This window comes from Oryctolagus cuniculus, chromosome 6 (assembly GCF_964237555.1).
Source record: "Oryctolagus cuniculus chromosome 6, mOryCun1.1, whole genome shotgun sequence".
In the NCBI taxonomy this organism is placed as follows: domain Eukaryota; kingdom Metazoa; phylum Chordata; class Mammalia; order Lagomorpha; family Leporidae; genus Oryctolagus; species Oryctolagus cuniculus.
Window position 1 is genome coordinate 145,491,987 of NC_091437.1, and position 17,783 is coordinate 145,509,769.

Sequence of the window (17,783 nt, forward strand, 5' to 3'; positions counted from 1 at the left end):
AGGGCTGGGCCAGGCTGAAACCAGGAGGCCAGAACATAACTGGGTCTCTCAGTGGGTGGCAGAGACTCAATGACTTGAGCCATCACCTGCTGCCTCCCAGGATGCACAGTAGCAACAGCCGGATTCAGAAGCAGAGATAGGCATTCTGAAAGGAAACATGGGCGTCCCAGGCAACATCTTGACTGCTGTGCCCAATGACCATCCCAAGCCGTACATTTAAGTGGCAGAATGAGAGAGCATTTTTTTTCTTTCATGTTTTCTATTTCAGTTTTTTGTAATAGTAATATAATTTTTAAAATAGAAAGTTCTAATTTAAAGTAGTCTTTAAAGTCAGGTAATATAAAGTTCTCATGTTGCAAGAAAAGCCAAGTTCTAAAATCTATATTTTTAAAGTCTTTTTTTTTAAGTGGAAAAGGTACTTTTTTAAGTGGATAAGGTACTTTTAAAAAGTATACAGATATTTTTTCCCTTGAGTTTCAAACAAATGATTAATTTTACCTGTTCCCTTCCGTGCAAGTTCCATACTCCACTGGGGTTTTGTGGAGGGTGTGCCATCACAGCCTGATGAATGCTGGGATGTTAAAGACCGGGAGGTAGTTGGCCGATACTTAGAGAGCCCTACAATGCCAAACAAGAGGGAAGAGAGTAATTTATTTCTCTGTTTCCCCTAAGAACTAAAAAGCCCAACTGGTAAAGCCCAATAGGTTTTCATAAGTTACCTTTAAAACCAGAAGTAGTTAAATCACAGTCAAATTCTGATAATGAAAAATATTAATCTAAAAACTATTAAAGATCCTATTTAATTCTTTGTCATAGTTCCAGTAAGCTTACTGAGCACAATACACATTCAGGAAATATAGTAAGGGGCCAGCACTGTGGTATAAAGGGTAAAGCTGCCGCCTGTAGTGCTGGCATCCCATTTGGGCGCCGGTTCGAGTTCCAGCTGCTCAACTTCTGATCCAAGTCTCTGCTGGCCTGGGAAAGTAGTAGAAGATGGCCCAAGCCCTTGGGCCCCTGCACCTGCGTGGGAGACCCAGAGGAAGCTCCTGGATCCTGGTTTCAGATGGGCGCAGCTCTGGCCATTGCAGCCATCTAGGGAGTGAACCAGCGGGTGGAAAACTGATCTTTCTCTCTGTCTCTCTCTCTCTCCCCCCACCTCTGTAACTCTGTCTTTCAAATATATAAATAAATAAATCTTAAAAAAAAAAAAAGAAATACAGTAAGTATGAATGACTTTTAGAATATATAGATTAGTCCTTATATTTTGGGACATGAACCATTTCTTTCTTCCTTTTTTTTTTTTTAAAGATTTATTTATGTATTTATCTGAAAGGCAGAGTTACAGAATAACAGAGGGAGAGGGAGAGAGAGAGAGAGAGAGAGAGAGAGAGACAGATCTTCCATCCGGGTCTCCCATGAGGATGCAGGGGCCCAAAGACTTGGATCATCTTCCTCTGTTTTTCCAGGTCCATTAGCAGGGAGCTGGATCGGAAGTAGAGCAGCCGAGATTCAAACCAGCGCCCATAAGGGATGCAGGCACTGCAGGCGGCAGCTTTACCTACACCACAACACTGGCCCCTGGAACCATTTCATATATGTTGGTATTTATATGGAACTTTGCTTACAGTGGAGTTTGCTTGCTCCACCCTCCCAAATTTGCTAATAAATCCCATTATGAAATTTGCTATTAGGTCAAAATAATTTAGAATACAGAAAACAAAATAGGAAATGGTTTAATAGTATAATGTTAACAATACTATAGTTGCAATGTGCAGTTCCACATGCTGATTCCCAATTTATTAACAAATTAAAAATGAATTCTGGGTAAGGTACTTTGTGTCTTAATTTCTTCACTTGTCACGTGGAAAAGGCCTAAGATTTGGATCTAGCCCTTGCTGACCACTACTTGGTTTGTTATCTAGAGAAAGTCACTGAACGTCCTTCTGCTCAAGTTTACTTAATGGGGCAGAACAAGTAATTGCTAAGATCTCTTGCTATTATAAAAAGAAATCATGTTTTCAAATATATTTTAGGCTCAATTTTTATCTGGAGTTAGTTTTCAAATTCTGAAAGCACTTCTAAGATTATTATTATATTGAGAAAACTAATTCAGGTCTCATAAATAACATTAAAACAAAAGGCCAAATATAAAAGAACCAAGGTGAGTAATGAAGACTTAACACAAATGCTGCATGTTTACATGCTAAAAAAAAAAATCACTCACATGTAAAGATCATAAAAAACAACAACCATGAGGTCTGAGTAGGATTTTCAAATAGAAGGAAATTGGAACAATAACCAGAGAAGAAAAGAAAAAGAAACACAGTTATACTAATGTTAGAGGAAATGTATTCAAAAGGAAACCCAAGTGATCATTTTCTGGTTACTCTATCTTTGAGGCTATTACACAGATGACAATAAAACAGTGCTATGACGATCTTAAAAAAGATAATTGAAAATTAATAACTTATAGCATGTATATCAACATAATTTTCAGAAACTTAATGCTGATTGAAAACAGGTCATGTTACTCTATTAGTTTCATAAAAATTCAAGAGTACCAATATCACAGGATGAGGTATCTGTGAGGTATACTATAAAGAAAAGCAACAGAATGAAATTCTGAAAATGAAAATTCAAGCTATGAGTTAATTGTGGTGCAAAGGCAGAACAAAGATACACACAGGGAATGTCCACGTATGGAGTGTAAGTACATAGTGAGCTGGGTGGTAAGCTCACACATATATGTGTTAATTATTATATTTAATGACTTATATGCACATCAAATCAAAAGCTTTATTCATTAAAAATTATAAAATGTTTATAACATAAATGGCATAATCTCTTCAAAACCATGTGGCAACATGTACGAAGAGCTATGAAAATTTTCTAAAGACAATATAATTAACACTAATCTTTTCAGTAATAATACATTTTGAGGAATTTATTCTAAGAACATACTTTGACAAAAAAAAAAAAGGAACAAAAGCTTTTAGATTAAGATTTGCAAGGCAGAGCTATCACGATATATAAAAATTCAAAACAACCTAAATGCCTATCAACAGGGAAATATAATTGTAATATATGAATTGAATGGTGTCTCAGATAATATTTTCAAAGAAAATATGCTTTGAGAGATGCACACAAGAGTCTATGATATAATGGACAGGCAATAACAGTATAAAATAGGGCAATGGACAGCATCAACTTTAGTAAAGAATTATTTTATGTAATTATGGTTACATTAGTAAAAAGAAACCAGATATAGTATTTTATTTTGAAAGACTAATACACACATACACAAGAAATCAAAACTATTAGAAGAAATCTGATGAACTGATTTTTACAAAAATTAAAAAGTGTGTCAAATATTAAAAAAGAACAAAATAGAAAATCATTACTTTTATTATGCCACCAATATGTAATAAACTGACATATCTCTATTTTATGCTGGCTAATTTTAATCTTTATAGTTACTCATTTGAAAATAAAACTGCCCACCTTAGAATAGTGATATATACTGAACTCCCTCCAAGTGCCCAGCAATTGCAATACTCCATCTTACCTGGAGTGGATGGCCTTTCAAGCATGTTCAGATGATGAGAAATGAAGGCCTGGCTATCATGAACAGTATCCATATCAATTTCCTCTTCATCTTGAGAATTTGAAAACTAAAACACAGACACACAAAACAAAAGAATAAAAGGGCCATTATATCGTTTTACATTTGGATCTTAGTTGTTAGGCATTATAGAGGTAATAGAATATACCCTCATATAACCCTAAAAGGAAAAGTAGTCTCTTTTCTTCAAAACATATCAGGAGAGAAAAAAGGATTATTTTGCCCAACCTCCAAAATTAGCTTATTAAAAGTTACTGAAAATTTAATAGTAACTAAAACCTACTCCTGTATTGTGGGAAGAAGTAGTAAGCTGTGGTAGAATGTGCACATATGATTCCTCCCTCAAATAGAGAAGAAGTATGGGATAACAAGTTAAATAACTGGAACATTTTAGAATGTATCTTGGTTCTTTTATGATACAGTCTGTACCATGTAGTGTTGCTAAGGAACAACCATAGTAAGCATTCAAAAAGACATACAGGAAGGTGAATGCCCTACTCTGCTAATACAGGTTTAACATGTATTTCTTACTCTGATTTTGAGTTTGACTTTACTGCTATCCTCATTCTTCTCCAGTATTTGACCAGGTTCTAGTGGGAACCCCAGAGGTGTATCAGCCTTCCTCTTCACTCCCTGCTGATGAGCTGACATGATATGATATGATATGATGCTTCCTTGGCAAGATGATCATCTTCTCACAGTAATATTCAAGATCAAAATTGGACTTCTGAAGACAATCAATTTATAGTATAGCCAAAAACTAATAGCTATAGCAACCATGCAGATTAGAGCAGGCCCAGGGACTAAAAGTTATCAAAATGGGCTTAAATGAAAAATTTTCTTGTCTGCTGGTATTTTTTTTTTTTGCAGCAGAAAGGAGGTATTTAAATAAATGGAGTTTTCCCAAAAGATCAGGTTTTTAGTTGTCATTTTATCCTCTTATCCTGAAGCGTGAAAATGGATAAATTAATATTTAATGACAATACACACATGTTCATTTTCATGGGTTTATAAATATTTAGACCTGAAAGATCTCTTTAATCATACTCTATGTAAGGATCTGTTTTGCTTCTGCATAACCTAAACTCTAGGACAAATTTTAAATGTGCAGCAAATAAATACAATTATATTTCAAAAACTTTAGGTGAATAGATAAATTTAAAATGAGAAATTCTGATTTTTAAAATTTCAAAACCTCAGTAGGAAATGTCTAGGCAAGAAATCTTGTCTAAATATTGGTAAAAAATGAAACTGGAAGTATTAGAGGTATTTTTGTCATCAATAAAAAAATCATTTCTGGAAAATTTCTTATACATACTTTTTCCAATGAAATAAACTCACCTCTTAATTCCATTTTTCAAAAACTTTTTGAAGTACCCTCATATATAAACTATACAAGTACAATGCATAGTCTTCTCCCAAATCAGGTTATCCATTTACTTGATCATTCAGTTATTTTCATTCAGCAAGCATTTGCCAAGCACTTACTGTATGTTTAGAATTGTTCTAGGAACAATTTAAAAAGACAGGGGCCCTATGTTCAAACAGCTTGGAATTAACATATATGGACAAGTCAGGTTAATATATAATTGATTAGGCCGGCACCGCAGCTCACTAGGCTAATCCTCCGCTTGTGGCGCCGACACCCCAGGTTCTAGTCCCGGTTGGGGCGCTGGATTCTGTCCCGGTTGCTCCTCTTCCAGTCCAGCTCTCTGCTGTGGCCTGGGAAGGCAGTGGAGGATGGCCCAAGTGATTGGGCCCTGCACCCACATGGGAGACCAGGAGGAGGCACCTGGCTCCTGGCTTCAGATCGGTGCAGCACATCAGCCATAGTGCCCCAGCCGTAGTGGCCATTTGGAGGGTGAACCAATGGAAAAAGGAAGACCTTTCTCTCTGTCTGTCTCTCTCTAACTCTGCCTGTCAAAAAAAAATAAAAAAAATATATATAATGGATTAAATGTTTATTTCTATGTTCTACTCACAGAAGAAAGTCTATGCTCAAATATAAAAAAAATTATGTCATCACAAAAAAGTAAATGGACTGGCAACACATCATTTGTTATGTAGTTGTCAGCAGCATTTTATAAACTATAAAGTGCTAACCAATGTCAACAACAGGTTTTAAAGTGGCACAAGAAACTGACACAGTGGCTATAAAATTCACAGGAAGCAATTTTCTTCTCTGGCTGGCTCTCTATGAAAATAAACTACATCTTCTGTAATACATATGATTCTTACAGGATTCTGAAATGCAACCAGTTGTGCATGGCTGCCTGGATTACTTGTAGTTTCCTGGGTGCCTGCTATGGCCTCTGGAATAATGGTAGGATTCAGAACAGCTTTTTTCTCCTTTAGATTAAGAACCAATCCAAGCTCTGGCAAGGGTAAACACGAAGGTCTACTAAGGCCAAACAGAGTGAAGTACAAGTCCACAGCACCACATCGCAACCTCCAGTCATGTGAAGTACCTAATAAATACACAATAAAGAGGCAGAAGTCAATATGCACATCAATCCATATATTTTTAATGGTTCTAAAACCTATACCCAGGGAATTTTATAACTGGAAAAAATTTATTAACACATTTTTCTTGTAAAATAGATACTAGATCAACCAAAAATCCAATATTTACCAAAATAGTATTTTTTTCCTGAACTTACATCTTCCTTCCTCAGTAATTACTCAATATTCATTCATTCTCTGATTATCCTATCTGATTCTCTTTATTAAGAGACTGTTAGGAAGACAGTATCTAAGATTTCTCCTACCCTATCACTGAAATTTTCTTCTTTAGAATTACTACTTTCTGGTTTTAAATGTGGTAAGAAACCATACAACCTGTCTGGCGCTGCAGCTCACTAGGCTAATCCTCCGCCTGCGGCGCTGGCACCCCGGGATCTAGTCCCGGTCGGGGTGCCGGATTCTGTCCCGGTTGCTCCTCTTCCAGTCCAGCTCTCTGCTGTGGCCCGGGAAGGCAGTGGAGGATGGCCCATGTGCTTGGGCCCTGCACCCACACAGCAGACCAGGAAGAAGCACCTGGTTCCTGGCTTCAGATTGACGCAGCGCACTGGCCGCAGCGGCCATTTGGGGGGTGAACCAACGGAAGGAAGACCTTTCTCTCCGTCTCTCTTTCTCACTGTCTAACTCTGCTTGTCACCCCCCACCCAAAAAAAAAATTACAACTACTTAAAATATCTAAACTTGAGGCTGGCGCCACGGCTCAATAGGCTAATCCTCCGCCTGCAGCATCGGCACCCCGGGGTTCTAGTCCTGGTCGGGGTGCCGGATTCTGTTCCGGTCACTCCTCTTCCAGTCCAGCTCTCTGCTGTGGCTCGGGAAGGCAGTTGAGGATGGCCCAAGTACTTGGGCCCTGCACTCACATGGGAGACCAGGAAGAAGCACCTGGCTCCCGAGTTCAGATCAGCGCGGTGTGCTGGCCGCAGCAGCCATTGGGAGGTGAACCAATGGAAAAGGAAGACCTTTCTCTCTGTCTCTCTCTCTCACTGTCCACTCTGCCTGTTAAAAAAAAAAAAAATCTAAACTTGAATTTATTGGAAAGGAGGAAAATATTTTCCTAAACATCTTAATTATTTGTGCTACTAGTATAATACTTACTTAAAGAAAACAAAACACAAATAGGCCAGTAACAGGGATGGCAACAGGTAGTAAACACCTCCTTGTCCAGAAGAAAACTTTTGGACAGAGAATCAGTTTAAACTAGCTGAAAGACTAGAGACAAGTTCCTTCAATTTCTCTAAGCTTTTTCATCTCCAAAATAAGAGTTGTAGTCTCAGCAGACCTTGCCCCATGGCAATGATAGACCAGAGCAGAGTTGTCAGAGTGCTTTCTCACTTTCTTTTTCTCTGCAGTAGAGCGCTCCAGGTAAATGTTAGCACCAAACATAATGGATCAATGAGAATAAACTGGTCATACAGAGTTAAGATAATATTTACGGCTTCTAGTTGGAAATTTAAAATGATCTGGAGAATGCAAGTAAATGAGGAATATGGGAATTATCCTCAATAAGAAAAATGTACCCTATAGATACTTAATCTTGACCAAGAACTATGATTTCACAATGTTTAAAAATGAGAAGTAAAAGGGAAAGAAGGTGTTACAGTAAATGTTGGCCATCATAAATACTAAAACTTTGTAGGGGGCAGGCACAGAGATATGGTGAATAAAGTTGCCACCTGCAGCGCCATATGGCTGCTGGTTCAAGTCCCTGCTGCTCCACTTCTGATCCACTCCTTGCTCATGTGCCTGGGAAAGCTGCATCAGATGACCCAAGTACTGCATACATGTGGGAGACTCTGAAAACTCCAGGTTCCTGGCTTCGGATCAGCCCAGCTCTGGCCATTGCAACCATTTAGAGGGTGAACCAGCAGACAGAAGACCTTTCTCTCTGCCTCTGCCTCTACCTCTCTGTAACTCTGCCTTTCAAATAAATAAATAAATCTTTAAAAAGAAAAAGTTGTGTATTCTACAACAAATATTAGGTTAAGTAAATAAGTGTAAACTACTATTAATTTTGATGAGATTTCTCTAACAAATACATAATTACTGTTAATTATATATGGAGGAAATCCTTTGGGAGAAATCATACTTTTCCTGAATTCATATGAGATCACGCACTGTGCTGGGCGCTTCACATGCTTCACATGCTATACTGCTGTTAAATTCTCATCATTCCTACTTGAGACATTTTTAACAAAAATTTATTTATTTATTCAAAAGGTAGAGTTACAGAGAGGGAGAGGCAGAGGCAGCCAGAGAGAGAAAGAGAATTCTTCCATCTGCTGGCTCACTCCTCAAGTGGCAGCAACAGCCAGAACTGGGCCAATCTGAAGCCAGGAACCAGAAGCTTCCTCTCAAGGACTTGGAACCATCTTCTACTGCTTTCCCAGGCTATAGCAGGATTGGAAGTGGAGCAGCCAGAACTCGAACTGGCGCCCATATGGGATGCTGACACTGCAGGCGGTGGCTTTACCCACTGTGCCACAGTGCCTGCCCCACCTGAGACATTTTAAATTCTGCTACTCTGTAATATGGTAACAGACACAGAACATTGTTCAAAGCAAGAGAAACAGCGACAGTCCCTGATGAAGATCAGGTTTTTACATTACAAAAACTACAGAGAAGCTAGAAATGGCAAGAATAACACACAGTGGAAGTAAGGATTTTACATGGGAACCCATTTTCCTTCTCTGGGAATATGCAAATGGGGACACTTAAATGGCCTGACAGCTTTATTTGTTGTAGGCATTCATTATTCTCCTCCTCAAAGCATTTTACAAAAGAGTCCATTAAGAGCAGGTTATCAAATTCTTGAGACACATATTGGCAAAGGGAAGGAATTCTGCCAGGTGTGAACAGTAAACTCTTTGATGATCCAGAGCAGCTGGCCCTATGTCTGTATCCAAGGATGGAGCAAGAAAAGAAGTGAATCTTAGGGGCCAGTGCTGTGGTGTAGTGGGTAAAGCTGCCACCTGCAGTGCCAGCATCCCATATGGGCGCCAGTTCAAGTCCCAGCTGCTCTACTTCCCATGCAGCTCTCTACTATGGCCTGGGAAAGCAGTGGAATATGGCCCAAGTCCTTGGGCACCTGTACCCATGTGGGAGACCTGAAAGAAGCTCCTGGCTTCGGATCGGTGCAGCTCCGGCCATTGTGGCCATCTGGGGAATGAGCCAGCGGATAGAGGGTCTCTCCTCTCTCTCTCTCTCTCTGCTTCTCTGTAACTCTGTCCTTCAAATAAATAAATAAATGTTTTTTAAAAAAAGTGAATCTTAGATATTTGGTCAGTAAGGATAATTAGAAAAACTTAAGGTTAACTATAGAAACTAAACCTGCAGGATAAGCATCACCTAATTATTTGTGATGCAAATGACCATCCCGAACTTTTATATACTGTAGATGACATGGAAATGTACTTAACAGCCATTACAGTCTCTCCCCTGTATTTTCAATGGGTTCAACATAACTATGCAAATTCAACACACCTCAAGCCTACACTGAAGACACAGATTCAGTAGGACTTAAGGGCCTAGATGATCTTCTAACTGGTTTTGTTATTGGTGAATTCTCATTACCATTCCATAAAACAATAACCAGTAAGAAAGTAATAAAGCAATATAAAAATTTTCTTGATAAAATGGTAATTTAAAACCTTGATTACAACTATAGTAGGTACCTCTCTCTTTTTCTCTCTCTCTCTTACAAACACACAGAGTTCCCTGCTATGTTCTCCCCTCCTGCCGGAGGCCAAATATATCAAAATTTTAATAGTAATGATGTAGTAGAATTATGTAAGATTTCTTTTGATATTGTTTCAGATAAGCTCTGAAACATGATATTACTTTGATAATTTAAAAAAAAAAAAAGGGACATCTCAGATCAGATTCATTCTATTCCAGAGGTTCAGGTGCAGAAGAAAAAAGGCCATTCTCTAGTCTACCTTTCCTAATGTCCAATGTTTTCCAAAAGCATTTCTTAAAAAGCCTTCCCAACTACTCATTCCATTTCCACCGTTCATACTGCTGCCTTTTATTTATAAATTTGAAAAGCAGCCATCATTTGCTTATGATATAGCTTCACTGGCCTGTTTAGTTTAGATTATTGGCAAGAGAGAATTCCAAACCAAAAAAGCAACTGCATTTGATATTGCACACTATCAAAATAAATACAAAATACCTATCATAGCATACATTTGTACTTTCTAATGGACTTCAACTGTTATTTATGTAAGTTGTCCTACTGACCTTAAACATACATTAATTTTGTCTGAAAAAAATCTTATTTGGAAGGTAATACAAGAATCTTCGTATTTCATTATACTTTCCTCAAATTCCTTTAAAAAATTTTATTTATTTGAAAGCGTTACAGAGACACGCAGAGACAGAGAAAGAGAGGACTTCCATCTGCTGGTTTACTCCCCAAATAGCTGTAAAGGCTGGAGCTGAACTGAAGCCAGGAGCTAGAAGTTTCTTCTGGTTATCCCATGTGGGTATAGGGGCCCAAGAACTTGGGCCCTCCTCCACTGCTTTTCCAGGCACATTAGCAGGGAGCTGCATTGGAAATGGAGCAGCTGGGATTTGAACTAGCACCCATATGGGATGCTGGTGCTGCAGGCTGGAGCTTTAACCTGCTGCACCACAGTGCCAGCCCTTCAAGTTTCTAATTTATCATGGTAAAGGAATCATGCATTCTTATTAAGAATATATTTAACCTAGTGGAGTTTGTGGCACTTATTAACTGTTGAATGATCCTTTACATGGTGTAGGGCTGTGTGCTCATCCCCTGAATCTAAATAAACAGAAGTAATACCATCTTCTAAAACACTAGCAGTAATGAACTACAGAAATGATCCCTGAAAGTAGCAAAATATAAAACATTATGTAAGTAGCAGCATTCATTCTTCTAAGGATTAAGAAAAGCATCAGAAAAACAATTCAGCAATATCCTAGTACAAACTGATTTATGTTTTCTGGAAACCTTGAAGACAAGAGCATACTGTTTTCAGTTTTATTAGATTTCAATTAAATATGTATTATGGTGCCTCTACTTGGGTGTTAGCAATATTATTATGGAACTGAAAGATATAGTCACTTAGCATTGCAACATTAGCAAATTAATAAAATAAAAGAATTATAATTTGGCATTTAACTGTGATTCAGTGAAATAATCCACTAATGAGATAAACAGAACTAGTTGCCTTCCAACATTCTAGAAAGTAAAATGACATACACAAAACTTTTTTAAGTATTAGAATGAGTACCCACTGCTTTCCCAACATCCATCTGTAATAACTGTAGTTTTGTTGAAGCACAACACATTTCACCCTAGTTTTTGATCAAATCTTTAAACCAAAATCATTACAATTTCAATCTGTAAAAGATATAAAGCAAAATTTCTTTAAAGATAAATAAATATATATATATAACACTTACATGTCAAAAGGAAAAGACCAATAATACAGTAAAAATAGCAAAGGATGTGAATGACTTCCAAAAACGGAACTACAAATAACTCAAATATATGAGCTGAATAATGACATCGTTACTATGTTGTATATATATATATATTTTTTTTTTTTTGACAGGCAGAGTGGACAGTGAGAGAGAGAGACAGAGAGAAAGGTCTTCCTTTGCCGTTGGTTCACCCTCCAATGGCCGCCGCGGCCGGCGCGCTGCGGCCGGCGCACCGCGCTGATCCGATGGCAGGAGCCAGGAGCCAGGTGCTTTTCCTGGTCTCCCATGGGGTGCAGGGCCCAAGCACCTGGGCCATCCTCCACTGCACTCCCTGGCCACAGCAGAGGGCTGGCCTGGAAGAGGGGCAACCGGGACAGAATCCGGCGCCCCGACCGGGACTAGAACCCGGTGTGCCGGCGCCGCTAGGCGGAGGATTAGCCTAGTGAGCCGCGGCGCCGGCCTATGTTGTATATTTTTGAGTACTTAATATGAGCCACTGTGTTTGACAAATATTAACTCATTTAATTCTCATTTTGCACAGTAGGTATCATTATCATCTGCACTTTATAAATGAACGTAGTTTAGACAAGTCACAGTGGGTAAATAATTGAGATATGCCAGGGAAGCAGAACAAGATGCAAGCAGAATAAGACACTACAGCCATCTACCCAGAGAGAAACCAATCTGAACAACTAAATACACATCAGGTCACCTTCATAACAGCCAAGGAAGCCAGGTGAGAGACTACAGTGCCTTATTTTAATGTAATAATAAGACACAGTGAAGAAGGCAACAAGAAAAGAGTAGTCTTATCACTCCTTCCCCAGGTCCAAGTCGTTTAGCATGGAAATATGCCTCCCCCTAGGGGAGGGAGAGGGACTAAAGACCAGACTTTAAACTTAAAACCCAGTAACAGACCTGCTACAGAGAAAATGAGTCAGACAGGACCTCAAGATTTCTGTCTCCTAGGCCACTACCTGCTGACTGAGCCCTGGGACAAGTATCCACCTTCATTGCCCTTCCCCCAGCCTCCAATAGAATTAGACTCTAACCACTGGGGAAAAGGGTAGAAAAGTGAACTCAGGACTTTGCCCTGAAGTTCAGTGAAAGCCCAAAGACTATCACCAGGCCAGTGCTCACAGTCTCTAGATTTGCCCTAATACTAAGCCAAGAGCTGTGCCCTGGTGGGAAGAAGTGTTTCAAACTGGATCTCCCCTAGCTACTCACAGGCTTGGTATGCATCCACAAGCAGTGCAGGGCCCTGTGGCTGTGAGACCCAAGCCAGCTTAAGGGTCAGACTGGCAGTCAAGGGTCCGCCTTCAAAATCTCTCCTCCAAGCACGGGCAAACAAGGAACAATACCCCAGCCACTGGAAAGCAGGGCATGAATGTGATCGCAGGAGTGGATCTTGGTTCTCGTAAAATCATTACTGGGAAGATCGTCCCAGGTCAGTGTCTGTAGACAGAGCTCCTGCATCTGCCCTTGTCCTGCTGCCTGTCAACTGGACTTATATCACTTGTGGTTCAAAGCAGCAGCCTCGAGTTACAAGCCCACCTCAACAGCAGGAAGCCCATACTAAGTGGGCCTTGGTCCTACAGTGTACTGCACTGATCTTAAGGGACTGTGAGCTCTGGATGTGATCTAGTGTTCTAGTGTAGGTGTCCTAGGATTGCTTGCTCCATTCCTTCCCCAACCAAGCAGCATTAACCATGAGACAGTAATTGCTGAGGGAAGATAAAGTTGGTGGTTGTTAGAACATTGCATAGAAATCAGGTGCTGGCACTGCAGGTACTCACTCGGCCCTGCTGGACTTGCAGATGTCACTGGTATGAACCCAACCAAACCCAAGCCAATACAGGTACCTAAGCAACTCCTCCAGGACTCTGGACCTGCACACATACAACCCCAGCCATAGTGGACTGAGGATTGTTGACTTCCATGACCCTCTCCTCATGCCCTATTGGGCTGCAAATGAGACTCACACACCTTTGCTGGGTGTGAGAAGAGCACCTCATGTTCTCACTGCTACTGCCATTAACTGTGGTGAATGAAGACGCTGGAAGACTAGATGACAGCATCAACTGAAAATAAACCCAAAAGAGCCTACACCAAACTGATACCAGAAGATAAATCTTCAGGACAAAGCTTTTTACCACCAAACCTACACATTAAAAATGATAGAAACAACTAATCCATCACATGACTAAACATCAATATATGGATGTAGGAAGTACGAAAAAGCACGGCAAGCTGACACCTCCAAAGGAACACAGGAATGCTTTATGAACACTCCAAAGAAAAGGATGGTCAAAATGACTGACAAAGAATTCAAAAGAATGATTACAAGGATGCTCAAAGAGATGCAACAGAATATCACAGCCGAACAAAACCAGAAAAACAAGGCGTGACATATATGAGAAATTGAGCACAAAGAGATCTAGAAAAAGAACCAAGCAGAAATCTGAGAGAGAAAAAACTCAGTAATTCAAATAAGAGACACAGCAGAAATTATCAACAGACTAGATCAAGCACAGAAAAACAACACGTTAAGACAGGTTTTCAGGGGGCTGGCACCGTGGCGGAGCAGGCAAAGCTGCCGCCTGCAGTGCTGGCATCCCATGTGGGCGCAAGTTCGAGTCTGGCTGCTCCTCTTCTGATCCAGCTTTCTGCTAATGCATCTGGGAAAGCAGTGGAAGATGGCACATGTCCTCGGACCTCCACACTCATGTGGGAGATCTGGAGGAAGCTCCTGGCTTCTGGCTTTAGCTAGGCCCAGCCCTGGCTGTTGCAGCCATTTGGCAAGAGACTCAGTGGATAGAAGACCTCTCTCTCTGCCTCTCCCTCTCTGTAATCTCTCAAAAAAAGGACAGGTCTTTTGAAATATTCAAGTAAGACAGGCCAAACAAACGAAAAAAACAAAAGAGTATGAAGATAGCTGCTGAAACCTCTGTAAAAACATTAAATGAACAAATATTTGAATTGTGAAGATTCCTGAGGGCAAATAGAGGAACAGAGACAGAAAACTTAAACAGTGGCCAGCACTGGGGTGCAAACACGTTAAGCCACTGACTGTAATGCTGGTATCCCATATGGGTGCCTGTTTGTGTCCTAGCTGCTCCATTTCAAATCCAGCTCCAGGCTAAAGTGCTTGGGAAGCAGCAGAGGATTGCCCAAGTGCTTGGGCCCCTGCCAGCATGTGAGACCCAGATGGAGTGCCAAGCTTCTGGCTTTGCTGTGGGCCAACCCTTGCCATTGCAGCCCATTAAGGAGTAATCCAGTGAATGCAAGAGCTCTCTCTCTCTACTTCTCTATATAACTCTGACTTTCAAGTAAATCGGTAAATCTTTAAAAAGGAATAGAAAAAAAGGAAAACCTATAAAATGACCTACTATCTAAAAACTTTCCCAGTCTGAAGAGAGATATGGATATCCAAATACCAGAGGCACATAGGATCCCAAATAAACATCACCAGAAAAGATAGTCACTGCCAACACATTACAGTCAAACTCTTGGGGGCCAGCACAGTGGCCCAGCTGCAGGTAAAGCCTGCAATGCCAGCATCTCATATGGGCGCTGCTTTGTGTCCCAGCTGCTCCACTTCTGATCCAGCTCCCTCCTAATGGCCTGGGAAAAGCAGTGGAAGATGGCCCAAGTGTCTGGGACCCTGCACCCATGTGGGAGACACAGAAAAGCTCCTGGCTCTTGACTTCAGCCTGACCCAGTGCTGGCTGCTGCAGCCATCTGAGGAGTAAACCAGCGAATGGAAGATGTCTCTCTAATTCTTTCAAAATAAATAAAAAAATCATTTTTTCCCCAAACGCAACACAGAAAATTCTAATTTTGAAAGAAAAAATGTACCAGGTCTCTTTTAAGGGAACCCCCATAGTATTAACAGCAGAGTTTTCCTAAGAAACCTTATGATTCAGGAGGGAATGGAATGATATATTCCAAGTTCTGAAAGAAAGTAACTGCAAACTAAGAATACACTTCTCAGTGAAGTTATCTTTGATAAATGAAGGAGCAATAAAGACCTTCTAAGACATACAAAAGCTAAGAGAATTCGTCACCACCAGACCACTCTGACAAAAGATGCCTAAGGGAGTTCTACATCCAGAAATACAACAAAGGTAATAACCACCATAAAACATGTTAAAGTATAAAACCTACCAGAAACAGAAAAAATATTCAAAATACACAGAAGACATTGTAAAAAAAATGATACAACTAAGTCATTACTTATCATTAATAACTTTGAATGTAAATACACTAAATTCTACAGTAAGATTCCAATTAGCTGAACTGATTAAAAGGCAAGACCCAAAATATGTTGCCTACAAGAAGTGCACTTCATCAGTAAAGACACACACATAATGAAAGTGAAAGGACAGAAAAAAATATTCCAGGTAAATGGAAAACAAAAGCAAGCAGGAATAGCTACATTTTGTCAGACAAAATACTTTAGCACAGAAATTGTAAAAAAAAAATAAGGTGACTATATACTGATCAAAAGATCAATTCAATGTAAAGATATAATTGTAAATGTACATGCACCTAATGCTGCTACACTCAATTTTATAAAACAAACATTATTAGATCTAAAGAGAGAGAGAAAAGCTCCAATACAATAATAGTGGAGGACTTCATTACCCCATTTTCATCAATGGATATATCATCCAGACAAAAAATATTAACTGAGAAACATAATGGTAAAACTACATTATAGACCAAACAAAAGTAAGACATTTACAGAGAATTCCTTCCAACAGCTGTAGAACACAAATTCTTTTCATCAGCAAATGGAACATTCTCTAGGACAGATCACATAATAGGCTATAAAATGTCTTAATAAATTGATAAATAAATATTCAACATAACCTGTAGAAAAGGAATACATTTCTGTATACACATAACTTACTAAAGTTGAAACACGAAGACACAAAAACCTCTACAGACTAGAAACAAGTAATGAGTTTAAATCAGTTATCTAAAGTCTCCCAATAACAAAATAACCCAGGACCTGATGATTTTACTGTTAAATTCTATCAAACTTTTAAGGAGAATTAACATCAACTTTTCTCAAATGATTCCCTTCCTCCTGCCCACCCCCCCAAAAAAAACTGAAAGAGTAAACTTTCCAAATTCATTCTACAAGGCTAGCATCATTTTTACTCCAAAACTAGACAAGATACAACAAAAAAGAAAAGTATATATCAATAACCCTGATAAACATAAATGCAAAAATTCTCAACAAAATACTAGCAAATTGAATCCAGTAACACATAAGAAAGAAAGTTCATTTATCGTGATCAAGTAGGATTTATCCCATGGATTCAGGGAAGGTGCAATCAATAAACAAATCAATAAACATAATAAATCACACCAATAGAATGAAAAATAAAAATCAGATAGTCATCTCAAGAGAGGCATAAAAAGCTTTCAATAAAATTCAATATTTATTTACAATGAAACCTTGAAAAAGTTAGGTATAGAGGAACATAACTGCAATACAAATACTCTATATTACAAACCCACAGCCACCATCACATTGTATGGGGACAACTTGGAAGCATTCCTGATAGATCTGGAACAACACAAGGATGTTTACTGTTAATACGCTTATTCAGGATAGTACTGGAAGTTTCAGCCAAAGCAATGAGGCAAGAGAAATAAATAAAAAGCATACAAATAGAAAAGAAATCAAATTATCCCTGTTTATCAATGATAAGATTCTATACATAGAGAAACCTAAAGACTCTACCAAGAGACTGTAAGAACGGATAAACAAATTCAACAAAGTCACAGGCTACAAAATCAACACACAGAAAACAGTACCATTTTTATACACAAATAACAAACTCACTGAAAAGAAAACTGTAAGACTGATCCCATTCACAATAGCTACCCCCCCCCCCCAAAAAAAAAACCACCCACAACACTTTGGAATAAATGTAACCAAGAATGTGAAAGACTTCTGCAATGAAAATTTAAAAACACTGATGAAATACATTGAAACATGAAGAAATGGAAAGATCTGTTACATTCATGGATTTGAAGAATTAGTACTATTGATAAAATGTCCATACTATCCAAAGACCAAAAGCAATTTACAGGTTCAATGCAAACTCCATCAAAATAGCAATGATATTTCTTTACAAAACTAGGAAAAAACAGTCCAAAAATTCATATGGAGCTC

The 17,783-nt window shown here is 39.0% G+C and overlaps 1 protein-coding gene across 9 annotated transcripts in view; it reads right to left on the minus strand.

The window, feature by feature from the left end:
• The window catches only part of TAF2 (TATA-box binding protein associated factor 2), a 135,554-nt gene that overhangs the window by 24,756 nt on the left and 93,015 nt on the right, over positions 1-17,783 (minus strand). For all 9 annotated transcript variants that reach the window (XR_007918706.2, XR_007918709.2, XR_007918710.2 and 6 more), the window contains 3 exons: positions 5,861-6,090; positions 3,566-3,671; positions 499-618 (listed from right to left, as the gene is read on the minus strand). Coding sequence is in view for 6 of the 9 variants with exons in the window: in XM_051844012.2 (XP_051699972.1) it covers positions 499-618; positions 3,566-3,671; positions 5,861-6,090 (456 nt within the window). In the remaining 3 variants the exon portion in view is untranslated. The remainder of the gene's footprint in view (positions 1-498; positions 619-3,565; positions 3,672-5,860; positions 6,091-17,783) is intronic.